Here is a 19,063-nt window from a genome sequence, read left to right as displayed (position 1 = left end):
TGTAAACAACTCTTTTTCACACATTTGAATGTCGTAATGCATCGACTAGTCCTAAAAGGGTAGTTGATGCATGTGTCCTGACCAAAATGTATTAAGAGAATATGGTAGAAGTGTGTACTACGAAGTAAAGAAAGTTCACATTTACAAGCAGCACTGCCGTCACATGACGCACAGAGTAGATAGATGGAACAGCAGCATCTGGCAGCGTCCCTCATTGCATGCCAGTATACATGTGCAAATTTGAGAGTACCCCAAAATTCTCGATGGTGATCTGGTGGTCACTCTGCAAAGCACAAAACGCATTTAATTATTCCTGTTATATAGGCTCCGTGCTTAAAGGCATGCCAAACAAGGAGTACTAGTGGATCTTCACCTGAAGATGGCCGAAGCATAAGACATTTGGTTATGAATGCAGGAAAATACATTATGGCAGAACCCATCTGACGATGACTGTCGATGGTAATGCGATTAGCATTCAAGCAATGTAGCTACTCACTGTATTGCAGAAGCCACGTTAATTAAAAATCTGTAGTGGTCATTCTGAGACTTCTGTTGCTTCCGCTACATGCAACATGCACTGTCTCTGGTATCAGCCCACTTTGGTATGGCACTCGCTTGCCAAGGTCACCTATAAGCACGACAGCACGACGACGGGATGACGAAGGAATGATGTCGATGGAAAGACAAAGACGGTATGACAACTGCAGCATGGCGTTAATTAGATAACGATGCTGAAATGATGATAATGGTATAACGATGATAGCATGATAGCGACAGCGTGAGTACAATGGGATGTGAGTACAATGGATGGTATGAGGCGGTATGATGACGATGGCGTCGTCACAATGGGATGACATTTCTGAAGTGATGACGATGGTAAAACTACAGCGTGACGAATGACACTGTTTCATGGTGATGGCATAACGACGGCTTACGAGAGTCAGACGGTGAAGTTCGAATGACGGTGGAATGACTACGACAGCATCACTACTACGGTATGAAAACAAATGCATGATGACGACCGTATCACGAGGAAATGTCAACAATTGCATGACAACGGTGTGAGCACAATAGGATTACGACAAGTGTATGACAATGATGGCACGACGAGTGTATCCCAAAGCATGTGTGACGACGATGATGTGATGATGACGACATGACGAGAGTCACATGACGAAGCTGGAGTGATGACAATGGAACGACCATGAAGGCTTTCGACGACAGTTTGACAACTAATGTACGATGACGGTGGGACGATGCAGGCGTGACGACAACGCAGTGCCAGCTGTATGCATTTTACACTACAAACAGGGGCTGCAAATGCAAGAAACAGGAGCACCAGAACCGATTTTTCACATACTAAAGCCTGTCAGCACTTGAACTGTGCCACTTCACTGGACAAAAGGTGCCCAATATTCTACTCAAGAAAGAAACCAAAGTAAGGGCAATCCCGTGACTTGTATACTTGAAACACTAATGTTTGAAAAATGAAACATGTCAGAAAAGCTGGAGCACCATGACTGAAGGGGCTTTTTTCATTTATAAATGTACGAGGGGTGTTCATATGAAAAGGTACGAAATGCTGTAACAATGTAACCGTTAACATAGATGCCTATGCCGCTACGGGAGAACGTAGCGAGACATGTAGGGATGCGATTGGAGTCTCCGCCGTGGATCGGAGCATGCGGGGAGCGTTCACATGCGCAGAAGAGAGTAGAGGCTCCTATAAAGAGCGCTGTCCAATTGACGCGGCAGTGCGTGTGAGGACAGGTTGGCGTTCATATTGCAAAATTATATGATTGAGGAGCAGCGAGGCATTATCAGATTTGTGACAGCGGAAGACGTTAAAGCGGCCACCATTCATCACCGGATGGTGACCGTATACAGGGAAGACTGTGTGTCCGACAAGTCCGTGAGAAAATGGAGGGCCCGTTTTCGTGCAGGCCGTGCGAGTTTGGTTGATGACCCGAGACCAGGCCAGGCAAACACAGTCGTCACGGCCGATCTCATCGAAAAGTTGGATGACCTAGTGAGAAGTGATCGGCGTGTCACATTGCGAATGTTGGCAGTGAAGTTCGATGTCAGCATTGGAACAGTGTGGACAATTGTTTACGACAGGTTGCGTTATCAGAAGGTGTGCGCGCAGTGGGTTCTGAAGCAGCTCACCGACCAGCACAAGGAACTGCGTATGGGACTAGCACTTCAATATCTGTTTCGGTATCATGAAGACCCCGCTTTCCCGGAGTGGATCATCACAGGTGAAGAGAGCTGGTGCCATCACTACGAGCCAGCGACAAAGCGGGACAGCATGCAGAGGAAGCATGCGTCGTCACCTCCCCCTAAAAAGTGCAAAGCCGTGGCGTCAGCAGGCAAGGTGTTGCTCACCATCTTTTTCGACGTCCAAGGTCCGCTACTTGAATTTCTCAAGCACAGAACCATTAACTCCGATCTGTACTGTGAGACACTCCAAAGCCTACGCAGGTCCATCAAGAACAAAAGACCAGGGCTGCTCACGGAAGGTGTGGTTCTGCTCCATGATAACGTGCGTCCACAAGTCTCCAGGGTCACACACGCGGAACTGGCCAAGTTCAAGTGGAAGCAGCTTGAGCATCCACCCTACAGCCCGGACATGTCGCCCTGCAATTTTTGTGTGGTAGGTCCCCTGAAAAAACATCTGAAAGGTATGTGCTTCAACTCGGACGACGAACTCAAGGATGCTGTGAAGGACTAGGTCTCGTCATGGCCACAGAAACTCTGGGAACAAGGAATCCTTCAGCTCATTCATCAATGGGATCGTTGTGCTCAGGCCTGTGGCATATACTTTAATAATGTCTTCATTTATACCCACAGTGTCATTTCGTAACTTTTCATTTGAACACCCCTTGTCCTACACATGGAGCACATTAATTGCATAATTTTCGTCAATGTCAGGCTCAGATGGACACGTCTCAATTGCAGAATTGTGGCTGTGCAGTTAGGTTATGCCCACTTGACCAATGTTAGCTAGAACATCATTCACTTTGCCACAGAATTTGAGGAAGTATTTCTCACAGCTAGTGCTAAGCACAGGACTTGAGCTAAATGAATATGATTTCACTGCTGTTTGGCTTCAATTCTGCAAGTGGAATGTATGCCCTAAAGTGAATAATTACAAAGTTAGAGAAACGTTAATTAGCAAACAACATAGTGATTTGTCATGCAAGTAATGTGCACTTTGAATAATTAAACTAATGTGATTGAATTTCACAGTCTACCACAGGAAAGCTTGAATGTCTCCAATTAGTTCACACTGCTCCATTCAGGCTTCCATGCCACTTGTGCTCCGGCACACCAACCCTTACCTCTTATACTATGCCCCAACTAAAATGAGCAGGAAGCCGCGCTGTCATGCTCTAACCTGCATAGCCAGCAACAGCTGGTGTGGCAGGCATGAGAGGCAGCCTGGGCTGCTGGGATTCTGGTCTGAGGATCCCACTAGTTGCACGCCAGCTGGACAACATCTGGGCAACAACACATTAATGAATCCTAATTAAACTTTTATTCTTTCTCTCCACCCACCCTACACATGAATGAGAACAAAGGGACTTTGGGCCTCTTCGATTTGGCATCCCAAATTGCCCAGGACACTGCATCCGCCAACGCTCATTGGGTGAAAGCAGCATTCATGAAGTTTTGATGGACAAATCGAAGAGACCTTGAGCCCACAAGCTTGAAACACACACACACAGGATGAAAAATAACATGGGCAGTTTCTCTGAACAGCTGATCACAAGTGACAGTGCTGAATTAAATCCAGTGTATAGCTAAGAAAGCCTCACATAAGCCCTCTGCTCCCTTCAACACATTTTAAATCGGCCGCTGTTGATACCATTTCCACTGGACACGCACAGGATCCTCAGACAATGACATGCTGGATAATGTGACACTTTAGGGCAACCACCACTGCCCAGCACAGTTCTGATGTCGCAAGTTAGGGAAACCGGGGTGATGGTATGCCAAGCACAAGCAGGGTACTTGTACACTGATTGTTAATGTGAAAAAGCTGTACCAAAGTGGGAGCAGACTGCATCTTGTCACACAGTTTTCCCGTTCTCTATATATTCATTTATGATAACCTCTTGGGCTACTTACCCCTGCATACTTTTTATTATGCAGCTATGTAGTTTCCTGTTTAACCTTTCCCTTATATATTTGCAATGCTTGTCCATGTGGTCTTGGTACACTTCAAAGTCTCATGGAGTTTTGCATTCAATAAGGGGAGGGGGGTTAAGCCCCTCCTCTCCTTAAGCTGTTAAAACCGCACTGCCTATCACTATGAGGTAATGGTCAACACACTTTCAACTTTCATTGCACAATGCTCGCAGCACCATACTCAAGTGCTGCATGACAAATACAGCAGACAAAACAATGAGGCATGAACATGACATACTCTTGACTTACATTGGGTGACAAACTATTTAAAATCAGCTTGGTATTTGACAGGTAGCTCACACCTTGGTCAGCAGTAAAAAAAAAAAAAAAAAAAAGGAGGCTCCAGGGATGCAAGAGCCTCCTTAAAAGACTATCACATTGGGTAAGTATTCAAGCCTTAATATTAGAACATAAGCCCCCCAAGGGTTCTACTTTCTTTTTTCTTGTTCCTGTATTCTGACACACCTGCTCCCACTAAGGAGTCCTGCTCATCGATCACTGAATTGGTTATGTAAAGCAAAGAAAAAACAATTTCTTTTGATCCATGGTATTGCCAATGCTTTTTGTTTTCAAGTTCCTCACAGACCAAGTATTAAAACAGTTGAATGCAGTGATCACAATACTTGAATGACATATCCACACGTCAAACATCAGCACTGAACACACTCAGACTTCTATGCTTTGTAAATCTCTACAACTGAAAGCATTGTATTTTATTAATGCTGGACCATGCTGCAATTAATATGCTACATACAAAGGAGGTTAGGAGCTAAACTATTCACAGGTAGGCTACGAAAAAAGAAACTGATTAGGAACTAGCCAATACACCAATCAGCTTGCTTTACTCAAACTTTAGCACAAGTTTAGCACAACTTAAATACAGACACCAGTTTTAAAGCTAACACATTATCCAACTTGATTTATGTTTACATGTTGCCCAAACTTTGAGGCAAACACTTTCAGCCAACTTCGATGTAGGCATTTGAATGTCCTGAAAACTGCAACACTGTACGTGCTACCCCCTCTAGTAGCTCGCAAGTGTTTTCACTGGGAGAGAAAGTTTGGTGCATGCCTACGTGACAAACGGTACCGGGATACACCAACGCGCGCGTGTGGTGACCCCCGACGGGTTAGCCAGTCAGTGCTTGGTGGTGGACGGCTTCTTCTTGGACAACGCGCCGAAAGCCGGGATGACGGTAGGTTTGGCGGAGAGCGCAGCTGGCACAGCGGGCACAGCGAAGCCGGGCCCGCCAACGTCCAGCACGGGCTGCGGACCGGCGATGTCCCACTTGCTCTTACGCGAGTCGGGCTTCTTGGTAGTTCCCGTGAGGAAATCTACCTTGGCCTTCTTCTTGCGCTTGTCCATCTCCTCCTTCTGCTGCCGTGACAGCTCGTCGTAGTAGGATTCCGGTCCCCACATGTGCGGGTCGTACGCCTCCGGCGGGTAGTTAGTGCCCAGCTCATCGATGCCGCAGTATGCAACAAGCTTTTCGTAAATGCTTGGGTTTCGGAAGTCCTTGCGCATTTGGATTGACGCGTTCATGTCACAGCAGTCGCGAAGCTTTCGTTGGTAGAGGCGTGTGATCTTCTCCTGGAGTGCCGGGGCACAGCGACCTCGCGGCTCGGGCGGCAGGGGCACAACGTCATTTGGCCCCAAGTTCAGCAGGGTACGATGAAAGGAAACTGGGGACGCTGGCCGTACTAAGCCCGACTTGCTGCCGGACGGACCTGCTACAGACGCTTCATCATCTCCACCTTCCGTGTCTTCATCATCCTCGTCGGCACGGTACGATACGAGCGGCCTGCGAATCGGCTGCTTGCGTTCGGGAGACGCAGGGACCGCTGCGGGTCTCAGGTCCTGCTCGTCCTCGGAATCAGTGTATACCTCGGTCAGCGATGCCAATGCCGCAGCCATTTGTTCGCTGGTCACGGTGAATCAGATGAAGTGTGAACTTCCACAAAAACTGACCACCGTTGCTTAAAAATATTCCAATGAGTAGTACAAAATCACCGCTACAGGTTAACAACTGAGCTTTAGCCACAGTTCGCTGCAAAAGACGTCGCCTGGTTAACACGCGCTCGCCTTGCTCCAAAATGCACCTAATATCCTTGGCTTGGTTACGTAATGGCTATGGTACTGGCTTGGTAACGTGAGAGTCATAAAGTGCGTGTTGGCCACCCTAGCACCGTAGTACCGTAGCCAGCCTAGGGCTTGGCAGAAGAGGAGGCATTGGCTGGAAAGCGGCTTGAACGAGGCGATGTTCGAACTAGTCCAGGCTGCGCACCTCAGACTCTGACGGCTGGCCCGGCGAAGCGCGCTTGCTGACTGTGCACAGGCTTTGTGGTCCATAAAACCAACTCTGGTGTACGCTGTACTGTAACGTCCCGTTGACAATGTTGCGTGGACGTGAACCCAGCAAACGGAGCAAGTCGCCAACGGGTCCTCGGGAGGGCGCTTGCGATGGAGCACGGTGAGACCGCTGTTTCGTAAGTGATGTCGATCGGTTGTGCACACCTCTGTTAACAACGCACAAGCGGGTCTGAAAATCGTCGGTGAGGAAATCGCCGGTCCTGAAAGTTTGCATTTGTTCACTTCTATAGTTTAATGGACAGTTCTCGCTACAGAAAAGCGAGATCAGGCGCTGCTCTGAGTGCGTTCCATCGGTACCTTGCATTCAAGAACCGATGTTGGGATTGCTGCTGCCGTAGAGCGGCATTTCTTATCAGTGCATATAAGATCTAACGCTTGTTCCGTGTTCTGTCGCGGCTATTATTTGGTATGCTGTTGACATTGATTGATCGCCTACCGTATAGAGCACGAATGGGTCACTGCACATGCGCAGATTTCGTCAGCGCGGCCGATTATCCGCGGCCACGTGCCCGTAACCCTAGACGACTTGTCTGCACTTGCGCGTTATTGCAGACGGTGCAGCATGCATCTGCTGCATTTCTCGATTTGACGTCGTGATTGTGCCCCCCTTCTAAGCACTCCTGCTGCCAAAATACAGGTCTTTGCAAGATATTTGATGCAGAAATTATGTTGCACTTCTGACTGCGTGCAGCATTGATCATTCTTTCCCAAGCGCGTTTGAGGGTACTAATGGCACTACACGCAAGTGCAATGGTAACATGGTTCTTTTTCAGATCTCGCACGCTTGCCATGAAGCCCTGAAGACACAATCGCTAATAAGACCACAACTATTTACTTCGAAAGAAATCTGTTTCTTAATTCTCAGTACACTCTACATCTCCATTAAAAGCTATGCTATTAGGTCAATATACTGTTATGGGAAGAAGCGTAGATATATTTAAACAGTTTTAAATGACTTTTAATATATTTAATGGCCAAATATTTTAAAAGTTGGTTAATATATATATATATATATATAATTGATGACAACCTCTACGTAAAAAAAAATTCCAGCAAACTCATCTCGCGATGAATGTCGATGTTAATGCAATTAGCATTAAAGCAATGTAGTGACACACCATATTGCCACTGCAGACATACACAGTGGCAGTCTCTCTGCATAACACAATGCCAAATGATACCAGGACATGCTATATTTTGAAACTCCATAGTATCCCTATTATCCTCGCTGCAACTTCATTGCAATGGCTCACCATCAAGTGGCCACACTCAACGAGGAGGTGTGTTGAGGATGGAGCACTATCACTGTAGTATATTTAAGGCTAAATACCCCTAGTGTCACCTTGGAACATGCATTCTGGGGAATTGGCTAAGAATGGGCACATACCAATATAACATACCGTGAAATTCCGAGCAAGCGCCCCCCCCCCCCCCTCAAGCAAGTCGAAATTACCGGCAAAGTTAGGGGGGGGGGCGCTATCCCGGAACGGCACCAAAATTCAAGATGGCAACAACAATATTTTAACGCCCCAAAAAAAAAGCGCAATGGGAATGGCATTAAAATTTTATTGAACATGAAGTTTATTAAGCCAAAGATTTGGTAGTGGTGTTTATCACTCTCAAAATCACCGAAAGAACTACAGAAAGAGCGCATCGACGCTGCACCGACGCATTGCTGCGACCGGCGACACAAACATTGGTTATGCAGCTTCTATTCTAGACAAAATTATGTCCGCTAAAGTAAAAAGTGACGCGTAATGTTCACTTTATTAAAAACCATGTCCACAGTGAAACGTTTAGCACTAAAGAGAGTTCCGATACAAGTCAAGCTCAGCTGCAGTGCATGGCTACCGACGACGAACCGCGGCTCGGCCACGCTCGAATCGCAGCTGGTGGCGCTGCAAATATCGGCATGTTTTCTTCATCATGTGAAATTATTGTGAGGAGAGGGTAAAGCAGCAACGACGGTAACAAAACATTGCTGGTTGGGAGCGCCGGCAGGTTCGTTCTGAAGCGCCGTCTGCTACAGATTTGAAGTGAACTGGAAAGGCCTAGCAACGATATCGGTGGTGAGTGATTAGCAGTGGTGAATCTGCCGGCAACGCCAGAGCGTAGCCTAAACCACTCCTCTGTCACCGAGTGGTCACGTCGTTGTGCTGCAGGGAAATCCTCTGTGCCGTGTGACAGGCAGATCTTGCCGTCGGCCGGCGGTCTGTGAACTACAGACTGCCAGCTGCAGTTCGCCTGATGCGCACGTGTGCCCACTGGGGCGCCCGGGTGCAACCATGATTCGATGAAATGGCACACCGGTGCAATTGGCCGAATTTGCCATTATTTTCGTGGACTGGATGTGGCAGGCCAGTGTTGGAGGGGGGGAGGAGGTGCTTTCTCGGAACGGCGCGGAAATTTGAAATTAGCAGTGAAGTTAGGGGGGGGGGGCTCTTGCACGGTTGGGGGCGTTTGCTCGGAATTTTACGCTATGCAGTGTGGAAGTTGTCTGTTCAGGCTTGTCCAATGGCACCCAGTGGCCCAAGCTAGTGAACTTCGGTCACTGGGTGAAAGACAAGCACTACACTCAACTATTTATTAGCCAAAAGGTTTTCACGTATTTATCACCTTGTCATGCGTGCACACAATAAAAATACAGAAACATGGAGCACAAGGGCAAGGGCAGAGGCTCAACATCCTAAGTTGAGGCCAGAGATTATACCGTATATGCATAAAGTGTCACACAACATTTAAATAGTTTGCCATCTGTCATGGTGTGCCTCTACTTGTTTTCTGCCCCCAACAAGCTTTCTAAGCTGTGCCCTCGAATTGACTGTGAAAGCAGATGAGGTTGCCATACAAGGCATAAGAAGCCCTTTGTCAAGTGCTCCAAAGGTGTGATTTATGCCATCTCAATGTCGCGTGGTAAAGTGTACATCGGCCAAACCAAATGTTCTGTGAACGACCGTTTAAGGGAGCATGCACAAAAAGTAAGCAAGAAAGAGGACAAGGGTGCACATATGGTGGCCCACATTACTGCATGTGGTTGTGAGGCTCGTTTCTCGGAGACTACCTTTCTGGGCAGGGAGCAATAATGCTTCAAGAATTGCATTTGAAGCCTTCTTTATCAAAAAGAACAGAGATGGTTGTACAAGTGAGCCATCAGTTGCACTTCTTAACTCAGAGTTCGACTTCTTGCGCAACTGCCTCTGACCTACATGGGTTCTATCTGCATTAATTCTGCATTTTTATTGTACACATGCATGACAAGGTGATATACATGTCAAACCCTTCCCACTATTAAACAGTTGTGAGTGTAGCGCTTGTCTGTCTTTTCCTCCAGTGTGAGTTGTCTTTTTGTGTGCGCTAATTTTCCTCATGAGCAATGCAAGACCAACGAGCCCAGCAATTAATTTGTGTTTTTCGAAGGTTTGGCACAAGTGAGCTGAATGAAACACGCTGTATAAAATGAAAAGTCATAAACATCCTGTGTTCTCCTTGAATGCAAGCAGAAATTTAGCCTACTGAGAGCTAGTTTATTTCATAATGTCAAACTATTACAAAGCTTTTTGAAATAGCTTGTCAGGATAACTAGTCTAATTTTATTATACAAGTAGGGCATAGTTGGGCGAATTTGTATCAATACAGAACATCCACTAAGAAGAATAACTAGGTGCTCTTGTTGAGACAAAACAGTGCATTATAAAATTCCTTGAACATCATATGAAAGCAATGTCTGATGTCAGGAAGCCAGTGCAGGAAGCAGTACCAACATTCTATTTCTGCTTTTTCATCAGTAAATTTTTTTTATGCCTCTAATGCTTCAGTGTACATTGCCAGGAAGAAGTGTAAATAAAAGGTTTATTTTTGAATTGCTGATTCTTGTGGGGAACATCGCAGTAGTTTGAAAGACGTGGTGGTGTCTTACCGTAGGCGTCGTGATCGGGCTGTTCATGAAGGCGTTCCTGAGGCCAAGGATGTTGTGCAGGCCCCAGATTCCTATTTGCCTGTGGCTGTGTCCCCATCACAGCTTGACTTCTACATAGATGATGAAGAGGGCCACACGCAGGTGCTCACTTTGTACAACGTCAACGACCACCCGGTACACTTTATGTGTGAGTCTATTTCTTGCCTCTCACTTTCTGCAATTTCTTTTACTTTGAGAATTATCTGTGTTTTTTATGTATTGTTAAACTATTGATTCTTTTCACCCTTTGCATGATGAGAGTTGAGTATTGTTAACTTATTTTAGTTACAAACATTTCCTCTAAGGCCTGATGTTTGACAGGCACTTTGTGCTTAGAGCAATAAAATAGTTGGATGTAGCAATTATTTTGACAAAGAAGTTTGATTTGGTGTCAAACTTCTTTGTCAGCCGTTTGGGAGCATGAATAACCTTTCATGGTAAGCAGGATGGCTATCTGTCCTTACTGTTTTCGTTGTATTGCAGGTGTTAATGGTGCATATATTTCTACTCCAGTCTGCCTTAGTGCAAACTAGTCTAGTGCACTTATCCGCTGGCAGGCAGCATGTTCTGGTGCGTTTTTTCTTGAGCACAGTATTTACAACAGCGGAAAATTAGTCTAGTGCATTGATCCACTGGCAGGCAGCATGTTCTGGTGCATTTTTTCTTGAGCACAATATTTACAACAGCGGCAGTCTCCTTTCGAGACAGTAGCAGGTGAGGCATGTAATCAGTGAAAGGAAGTGTCACACGCACTTAACGGTCATAAGACTTCAGTAGACAATAAAACCAGGGAAAGCATTAAGGAGGTTGAGCTTTTATACCGAGATCTGTAATTAAGCAGAGTTACGCGGGAGCTAAATCTGCAACCTCTGCATGACTCGTGCAATCCTCAATCGATTGAGCTTCAGCAATGGTTGTCCTTTGGCTCGCACTTTTGTACATTTCCATACATGTATTTACAACATACGTACATGTATTCGTGAGCACCAGTTGCAGACATGGAAGCTGATCTGAAACACCATTACTGCAGGCATCACATAGTATGTGCTCTTAGGAGCAGGCAGCTAGCCAATAACCCCTCCTGCTACGTAAGACATCAAGGCTGCCAGAGTCTACTCTGCAAAGACTGTAGATTTGTTGTGCGTACTCTGTGTGTTTGTTATCACTGTGGATAATATATATAATAATTATCACCCAGCATCTGGAGTAGCATGCCAGGTGATCAGCCAGGCTAATATTTTCAACTTTTCATTAACATTTGCATCTCTCTCAGAAGAGTAAAGGAAACTGAAAGGGTGGATTTGTAATTACAACCATATGAAGCAGTAAGACTGTGAAGTCAAGGAAAGCATGGGTGAGATCAAGTTTTTATTGAAATGTATAGTTAATACAATGTTTCAATTTCTGATCACTGCATATTTCAAATAGAGAAAAGGGGAAATGAACGGGAAAGAAACGCCAACTTTGCTGCCATTGGGAAACGAACACATTACCTCCGAATGATTCATGCAGTACCCAAACAAAATTGTAGAGTACAGAACAGTGTTACAGAGTTGAATAATACAGTAGTCATAGTAGCAATAGTAGTGCATACAGAGCTGAATAAGAACGGCTAGTTTAGTACTAAGGTAACCTAAACTTTTCTTAGCTTCATTGTTTATTGGCTTCCTATGGTTGTTACTAAACATTTGGCCCCTCAGCTCCCCTTATCCTTCTCTCACCTAAACATAAAATACAAAAGGTTGAAAGACCAAAAGGTATGTGCAAATGAAGCATTGTATTTACTTACTGAGCAGATTGTGTGATGTGGTGGTACTGGTGTGCACTTCTATAGTGTACACTGTTTGAATCTCTAGCATTACATCTGCATATGGTCATTCCCCCTTGTTTAATTTTATTTTCATAGCTGTGGCAGACTTGCGGCAAGTAGTGCACATTACAGGGAAGGCTATGAGTGGGAACAGTGTCGACATGGTGCAGGATCGTCGTACACGTTTATCCTCCTGATTGCAACAGCGCAAATACACATGGACTGAGTAAAGAAGGGGACAATATCACGTTTTTCCAGCTTGATGTTCATCCTTATGAATAGCAGCTCATTGGTGTCCAAATGCTCATGGTAGGTTAAATATGGAGTGGTGTACATCTTAGTCTTTTACCTATGATATCGGCACTGTGTGTCATATCATCCACTATATTTCCCAAGAGTCAAGGAACATTTAAGAAAAATTGTATTTCAAGGGGCCCTGAACCACTTTGTATCGAAGTGGAGAAAGGCATTTGAAGTGAAAATAGGCTATTATAGAAATACTTTGCCGCAAAAAGTACTTCAATACGTTCAGCAGACGCAGAGTTATTGGCAATCAAACACGGCTTCCACTGTGCCCCGTTCCTTCTTCAATGCCTTGCACTGCAAAGGCTACGACGGAATGTGGTGGGGCCACAACGGCCCGCCTTCGAAATGTCACTGTGGCATGCAGTTCAAATTTCATTTTGGATGTTAACGTAGATGCCATGACTTCCGATTTTGGTGCCTACGAGGCACTAAACGTATGCCAAACACAGTTGTCCGCAGTGACCAATAGCATCCGCGTATGGGAATGTGCTTTATTACGAAATAAAGCACCCAGAAAACAGTGAGGATCATGGCTTCTATTGAAATGAGAGCGTTTGATAGAAAAGTGGCTTCGCGCTCCGCTTGCGAGCTCTATGCACCGCGCGGTGTACAACAGCAAAACTTGGCTGAGATGTTTACAGCAGTGTATGCTACTCGCGGACAATGTTATTTTACCAAGCCCGAGGGGTGGTTCGGGCCCCTTTAATATTGTTACGATGGGGTGCCTTTATTTTACAGATGAATTGATGATAAGGGGCCGCGCCGACACCGAGCCGCTACCAAGACAAGCGCACTTCGTTCTCCTCTTCCTCCGTCCTTGCCGTAGCTTTTGCGTAACACTCCTCCCTTCACAGACGAAGCCCGCTGGGCGAGTAACTGTTACGTCCACTCGGAGTCACGTGGATGACAGCGTTTCAGGCGAGCGACGTGAACAAGCTGCGTCTTCTTAGACCGGTAGCCATTGGACACGAGCCGAGCAATCGAGTAGGTTACATCACTTAGGCGATCGGTGATGACGAAAGGCCCGGTGTAACGAGCCAGAAACTTCTGGCACAGTCCGCGCTTGCGAAGTGGTGTCCAAAGCCATACAATGTCCCCTTTGTCGTATGACACATTCTTATGTCTTGAATCGTAGCGGATCTTGGAGTGGTCCTGGGATGCCAACGTACGGAGTTGAGCTATGCGGCGTGCTTCCTCAGCGCGGCAGAGAGTCTGGGCAATAGAAGAGTCCCCATGAGGAGTAAAAGGTAGAATGGTGTCAAGGAAGTTGCGGGGTGGTCTAACATAAAGAAGATAGAAAGGGCTGTAGCCTGTAGTTTCATGCTTTGCGGTGTTGTAGGCGTATGTGATAAAAGGCAAGATGTCATCCCAATTTTGTGCCTGGAATCCACGTACATCGAAAGCATGTTGGTCAAAGTTCTGTTAGTGCGCTCGACGAGACCATTTGTCTGTGGGTGATACGGGGTCGCGTGGCGAAACTGGCAAGCACAGAGACGCAACAGCTCTTCGACTACGTCGGCCACGAACTGGCGACCGCGATCACTCACAATAACACGAGGGGGTCCATGACAGAGTATAACGGAGGATAGGAGGAAGCTCGAAACATCAAGAGCCGTGGCCGTTGGCATCGCTGCGGTTTCAGCATAGCGCATCAGATGGTCGACGCAGACTATAATCCAATGGTTGTCGTTTCTTGAGCGCGGGAATGGGCCGAGAAGATCCACTCCAACCATTTCGAAAGGAGATGATGGTGGCGCTACAGGGTGAAGGAGTCCGACCGGAGCAGTATTAGGGCGCTTGAATTGCTGGCACTTGTTACAACTGGCCACATACTTCTCTATATCCCGTCGCATACTGGTCCAGTAGAATCGGCCCTGAATCCGGTGGTATGTTCTGGTGAAACCCAGGTGCCCAGCGGTCGAGTCGTCGTGCATAGCACGGAGCACGTGGGTTCTTAAATTTTTAGGGACCACTAAGAGGAGGCGGGCACCATCAGCCGCATAATTCTTCTTGTAGAGCAGGCCACTTTGGATGACAAAGCCATTGTTGCCTGTTGGCTGAGCAGCTGAGGCGAAGAGGGCATCCAGGCTGCGGTCGTCACGCTGCTCTTCCCGGAAGGTGGCCAGATCAGGAAAAAGAATGTCGTCGATGGCGGCCAGAAACTCCTCGAAATTGTCGGCGTCACATTCACTTGTTGGTAGAGGGAGCCTCGAAAGACAATCAGCGTCCGCATGATGTCTGCCACTCTTGTAACGGACTGCAAAGTCAAATTCCTGTAAACGTAGCGCCCATCGAGCAAGGCGGCCAGACGGGTCGCGGAGACCAACCAACCAACATAGTGAATGGTGGTCCGTAACGATTGTGAAGCGACGCCCGTAGAGATATGGCCGGAACTTCTGGACTGCAAAGACGACGGCAAGACACTCTTGCTCAGTGACGGTGTAATTTTGTTCGGCCCTGCTCAACGAACGGCTGGCGTAGGCAATGGCATGCTCGGCGTCACCAAAGCGCTGCACGAGGACGGCGCCGAGGCCGATTCCACTCGCGTCGGTGTGCAATTCTGTAGTGGCAGAGGGGTCAAAATGACGAAGTATGGGTCCAGAAGAGAGCAGGAACTTCAGTTGACGAAACGAGGAATCGCAATCTGCTGTCCAGGTGAAAGGGTTATCCTTGCGCAGCAATGAAGTCAGGAGGTAGGCAGTATCGGCAAAGTTGGGCACAAAACGTCGGAAGTACGAGCAAAGACCCAAGAAGCTCCTCAGCTCGCGTTGTGACTGCGGTTGTTTAAAGCCGCTAACTGCAGCGACCTTCTGTGGGTCTGGTCGTACCCCGTGCTTGTCCACCAGATGTCCTAGTACTAGCGCCTCTCGTTGGCCAAAGTGACATTTTTTTGAATTGAGTGTAAGGGCAGCTTGTTCAAGGCACGTCAGAACAACGTCCAGTCGATGGTTGTGTTCTGCAAAGGTGCGGCCAAAAATGACGACGTCGTCAAGATAACACAAACAAATCTCCCATTTCAGGCCGCGCAGTACCGTGTCCATAAACCTTTCGAAAGTTGCAGGCGCGTTGCACAAACCGAAAGGCATGACGTTGAACTCAAACAAGCCGTCTGGGGTCACAAAAGCGGTTTTCTCTTTGTCAGCTGAATGCATGGGTATCTGCCAATAGCCTGATCGGAGGTCCACAGATGAAAAGTAGGATGCAGAATGAAGGCAGTCAATAACGTCATCGATCCGGGGAAGTGGATACACGTCCTTTTTCGTCACAGAATTGAGACGCCGGTAGTCGACACAAAACCTCCAGGACCCATCTTTATTTTTCACGAGGATGACCGGCGCAGCCCAAGGGCTAGAGGAATCTTGGATGACGCCCTTGGCTAGCATGTCGTCGACCTGTTCAGCGATGATCTTGCGCTCTGACGCGGACACGCGGTAAGGCTTCTGCCTTATGGGATGCGCGGACCCCGTGTCAATCCTGTGGCGCGCCCGCGTAGTTGGAACGCGAACTTTGTTAGCGTTCTGCGCGAAATCAAATAATGACACATGTTTGCTAAGAACGCTGACCAGGGCTTGACGCTTCTCTGAAGACAGTGACTTGTTGATCATTCTGAGAAAAGGCAACGAGTCTTCAGGGACACCGGGGCCAGCCCCTTGCTCTCGGGATTCATGTGACGTGTCATCAGTTAAAGCGCCTATGCTGAGTCTGGTGTCCACTTCAAAAGAGGCGAGTCGCATACCGCTGGGTAGCACAACAGACTGGGAGGCTAAATTTGACACCCACAATGTAGTCGTTCCGCAGGCCACAGAGAGGACGCATCGAGGTACGAGCACACTTTTCTTCACTACCATCGAAGGCACAGGCTCAACAATTGCATCAAATGTATCGGCGTCGACACCGCAAGCAGCAACCCGAACTCTGGATACGGAACGTGCCGGTAAGACTGCATCTTCATTGACGGCGAGAGTGCATGAACAGGTAGCAGGTTGGTCGGCAAGCGAAGAGAGGAACAGCTCGCCAGTACCGCAGTCAACAGTGGCACCACACTGTTGTAGGAAATCGAGGCCAAGAATTACGTTGTGAGTGGATTGAGCAAGTACGGCAAATTCGGCTTGATACACCTTATCGGAGAAATAAACGTTCGCGGTGCACACTCCAATTGGTCGGAGCAACTCTCCACTCACAGCACGAAATGCATTAGCGTTATTCCAGCGGAACATCACTTTACGGCCTAGTCGGGTTTTGAAAGCCAAACTGATAACGGAGACACTCGCTCCCGTGTCCACTAAGGCCAACGTAGCGACATTGTCCACTAAAACATGAATCTTGTTATGACGCATGGTGACTGGCGGAGGCATAGGGGCGTGTAGCTGATGATGACTGGCGACCTCACCTCCATTGGTCGCGCCGCCTAGTTTCCCGGCGGCGGTGACGTGAGACGTCGTCGCGGAGATGGAGACCTGCGCTGGCGTGAAGGCGGTGGCGTCAAGCTCCGCACAGAAGCTGGAGAGTCACTACGGTGATGCGCCTGGTGGTTTGTCCTGCTATCGGAGTCAGAAGGCCAGCGTGTGCCGCCGCCGTGCCGGTTGCTACGCCGATAAAACGTGCGCGGTCGCTCATACGACGGTGGTGACATGCGTGGGCGATGAGGACAAAATCTGGCGACGTGACCGCGAATACCGCATTGGAAGCAGATGGGATGCTCACGGGGCGCACTAAAATTGTCATTAGCAGGATAACTGGCACGGTCATCCCACTCGTGAGAAACTGCAGGTGCTCTGGGTGAGTAACCGTCGTGGAACTTATAACTGGGATACGCGTTCAGAGTAGGGTTTGGCGCTCTTGAACGAGGAGCGAAGTTGTTGGCGTCTATGGAGGCGGCAGTGATGGACGTCTCACCGAAGTCGCAGTGAGAAAGGGGCTCTCGAACCCGCGGAGTAGAGAGGGAAGCCGCCTCACGTCGGTCAAGCTCTTCGCGCACCACTTGCCGAATAACTGACGCAAGGTCGGATGGAGTTGGGACCAGGTCAACACTGGCGACGTTAGTTACATTGGCCAGGCGGCCGAACTTCGGTGTGATACGCCGAGCTTTCAAGGCTTCAAACGTGCGGCAGTGTCGAATGACGTCGCTTACGGAGTCCAGACTGTCTTTGCCGATGAGGAACTGGTACACGTCCTCAGCGATCCCTTTTAGAAGATGACCAACTTTGTCCTCTTCTGTCATCTGAGGGTCCAGGGCCTTGCACAATTTCAGGACTTCCTCGATGTACGTCGTGCATGTTTCGCCGGGAACTTGGGCTCGCTGCATTAGGGTTTGTTCCGCACGCTTCTTTTTAGCTGCCGGATCTCCGAAGCACTTCTTGATTTCATCTACGAACCGTTCCCACGTCGTCATGCTTTCTTCGTGGTTTTCAAACCACACTGACGCGGTTCCCTTGAGGAAGAAGGCAACGTTGTTAAGCTGGGCGGTGGCATTCCAGCCATTGAACCGACTTGCGCGCTGGTAAAAGCTGAGCCATCCGTCCACGTCTTCCCCGGCTTTTCCGGCGAAGGTTCGTGGTTCGATGTAGGGCTGCCATTGGGAGCTGGAAGACGGCGGCGGGTTGTCGCCGTCGGAAGCCATCTCTGGTGGCAGACCGGCAATTCGGCGACTTCGGCGAAGCTCCACGGATTGCACTTCTGCGGGCGGTTGGTCGTCGTTGTTCGGGGACGCCGTTGTTGTACCCAGCACCGTCCACCAAAACTGTTACGATGGGGTGCCTTTATTTTACAGATGAATTGATGATAAGGGGCCGCGCCGACACCGAGCCGCTACCAAGACAAGCGCACTTCGTTCTCCTCTTCCTCCGTCCTTGCCGTAGCTTTTGCGTAACAATATAAATGAGGGGGTGTTTTTCTTTTCTTTTTCTAAGAGTACCTGGTCCTGTACATTGTGTACTATCATGAGCTGTAACATGACCTGCGTACCAAGAAAAGCAAAAATACAAGAGCAGTTGGTTCCATGGATAATAGCAAAAGTGTACTCTCATAAGCAAAAATATATGGACCGGGGATTCTGCGATGAAGCTGATTTTTCTTTTCTCCGCCAATGAATAATTTGATATTGCAGATTGCAGTCCAAACTTGGCATTACAAACTTTCCAATGCGCTCATCAATTTCCCTTTGTGCATCTGAATTATGAATAAACTCAACTTTTTCAGTGAGCATGTGATTCATATACGAGGTGTGTTCAAAAAGAAACCAAACTTTTGCGATAACATATTTATTGCTTATTGTACAATTTAAGCACTGTCACCCTTAAAGTAGTTCCCTCTACTGGCAATGCACTGTTCCCCTTGTTTCTTCCATTTTTGGAAAGCCTCCTGGAACACATTTTCTGGGATGGCATGCAGGTCTCTTGTCGCATTGTCCAGAATCTCTTCTGTGGTTTGG

At 47.7% G+C, this 19,063-nt stretch overlaps 3 protein-coding genes across 3 annotated transcripts in view; 2 read left to right on the top strand and 1 right to left on the bottom strand.

Moving 5' to 3' along the window:
• Positions 1-1,795: 1,795 nt before the first annotated feature.
• On the top strand, positions 1,796-2,731 carry LOC119444005 (histone-lysine N-methyltransferase SETMAR-like). Its single transcript, XM_037708543.1, has one exon. The coding sequence runs from the start codon at positions 1,796-1,798 to the stop codon at positions 2,729-2,731; it is 936 nt and encodes a 311-aa protein (XP_037564471.1).
• Positions 2,732-3,519: 788 nt separating this feature from the next.
• LOC119437372 (SAP30-binding protein) lies at positions 3,520-6,657 on the bottom strand. The gene has a single exon (XM_037704402.2). The coding sequence runs from the start codon at positions 6,104-6,106 to the stop codon at positions 5,330-5,332; it is 777 nt and encodes a 258-aa protein (XP_037560330.1). The 5' UTR covers positions 6,107-6,657; the 3' UTR covers positions 3,520-5,329.
• Positions 6,586-19,063, top strand: part of LOC119443991 (motile sperm domain-containing protein 1-like) — a 40,744-nt gene continuing 28,266 nt past the window's right edge. The window contains exons 1-2 of the mRNA XM_049662328.1: positions 6,586-6,662; positions 10,451-10,665. Coding sequence (XP_049518285.1) covers positions 6,586-6,662; positions 10,451-10,665 — 292 coding nt within the window. The remainder of the gene's footprint in view (positions 6,663-10,450; positions 10,666-19,063) is intronic.

This window comes from Dermacentor silvarum, chromosome 1 (genome assembly GCF_013339745.2).
Source record: "Dermacentor silvarum isolate Dsil-2018 chromosome 1, BIME_Dsil_1.4, whole genome shotgun sequence".
Classification (NCBI taxonomy): domain Eukaryota; kingdom Metazoa; phylum Arthropoda; class Arachnida; order Ixodida; family Ixodidae; genus Dermacentor; species Dermacentor silvarum.
This window is presented reverse-complemented; position numbering and strand designations above follow the sequence as displayed.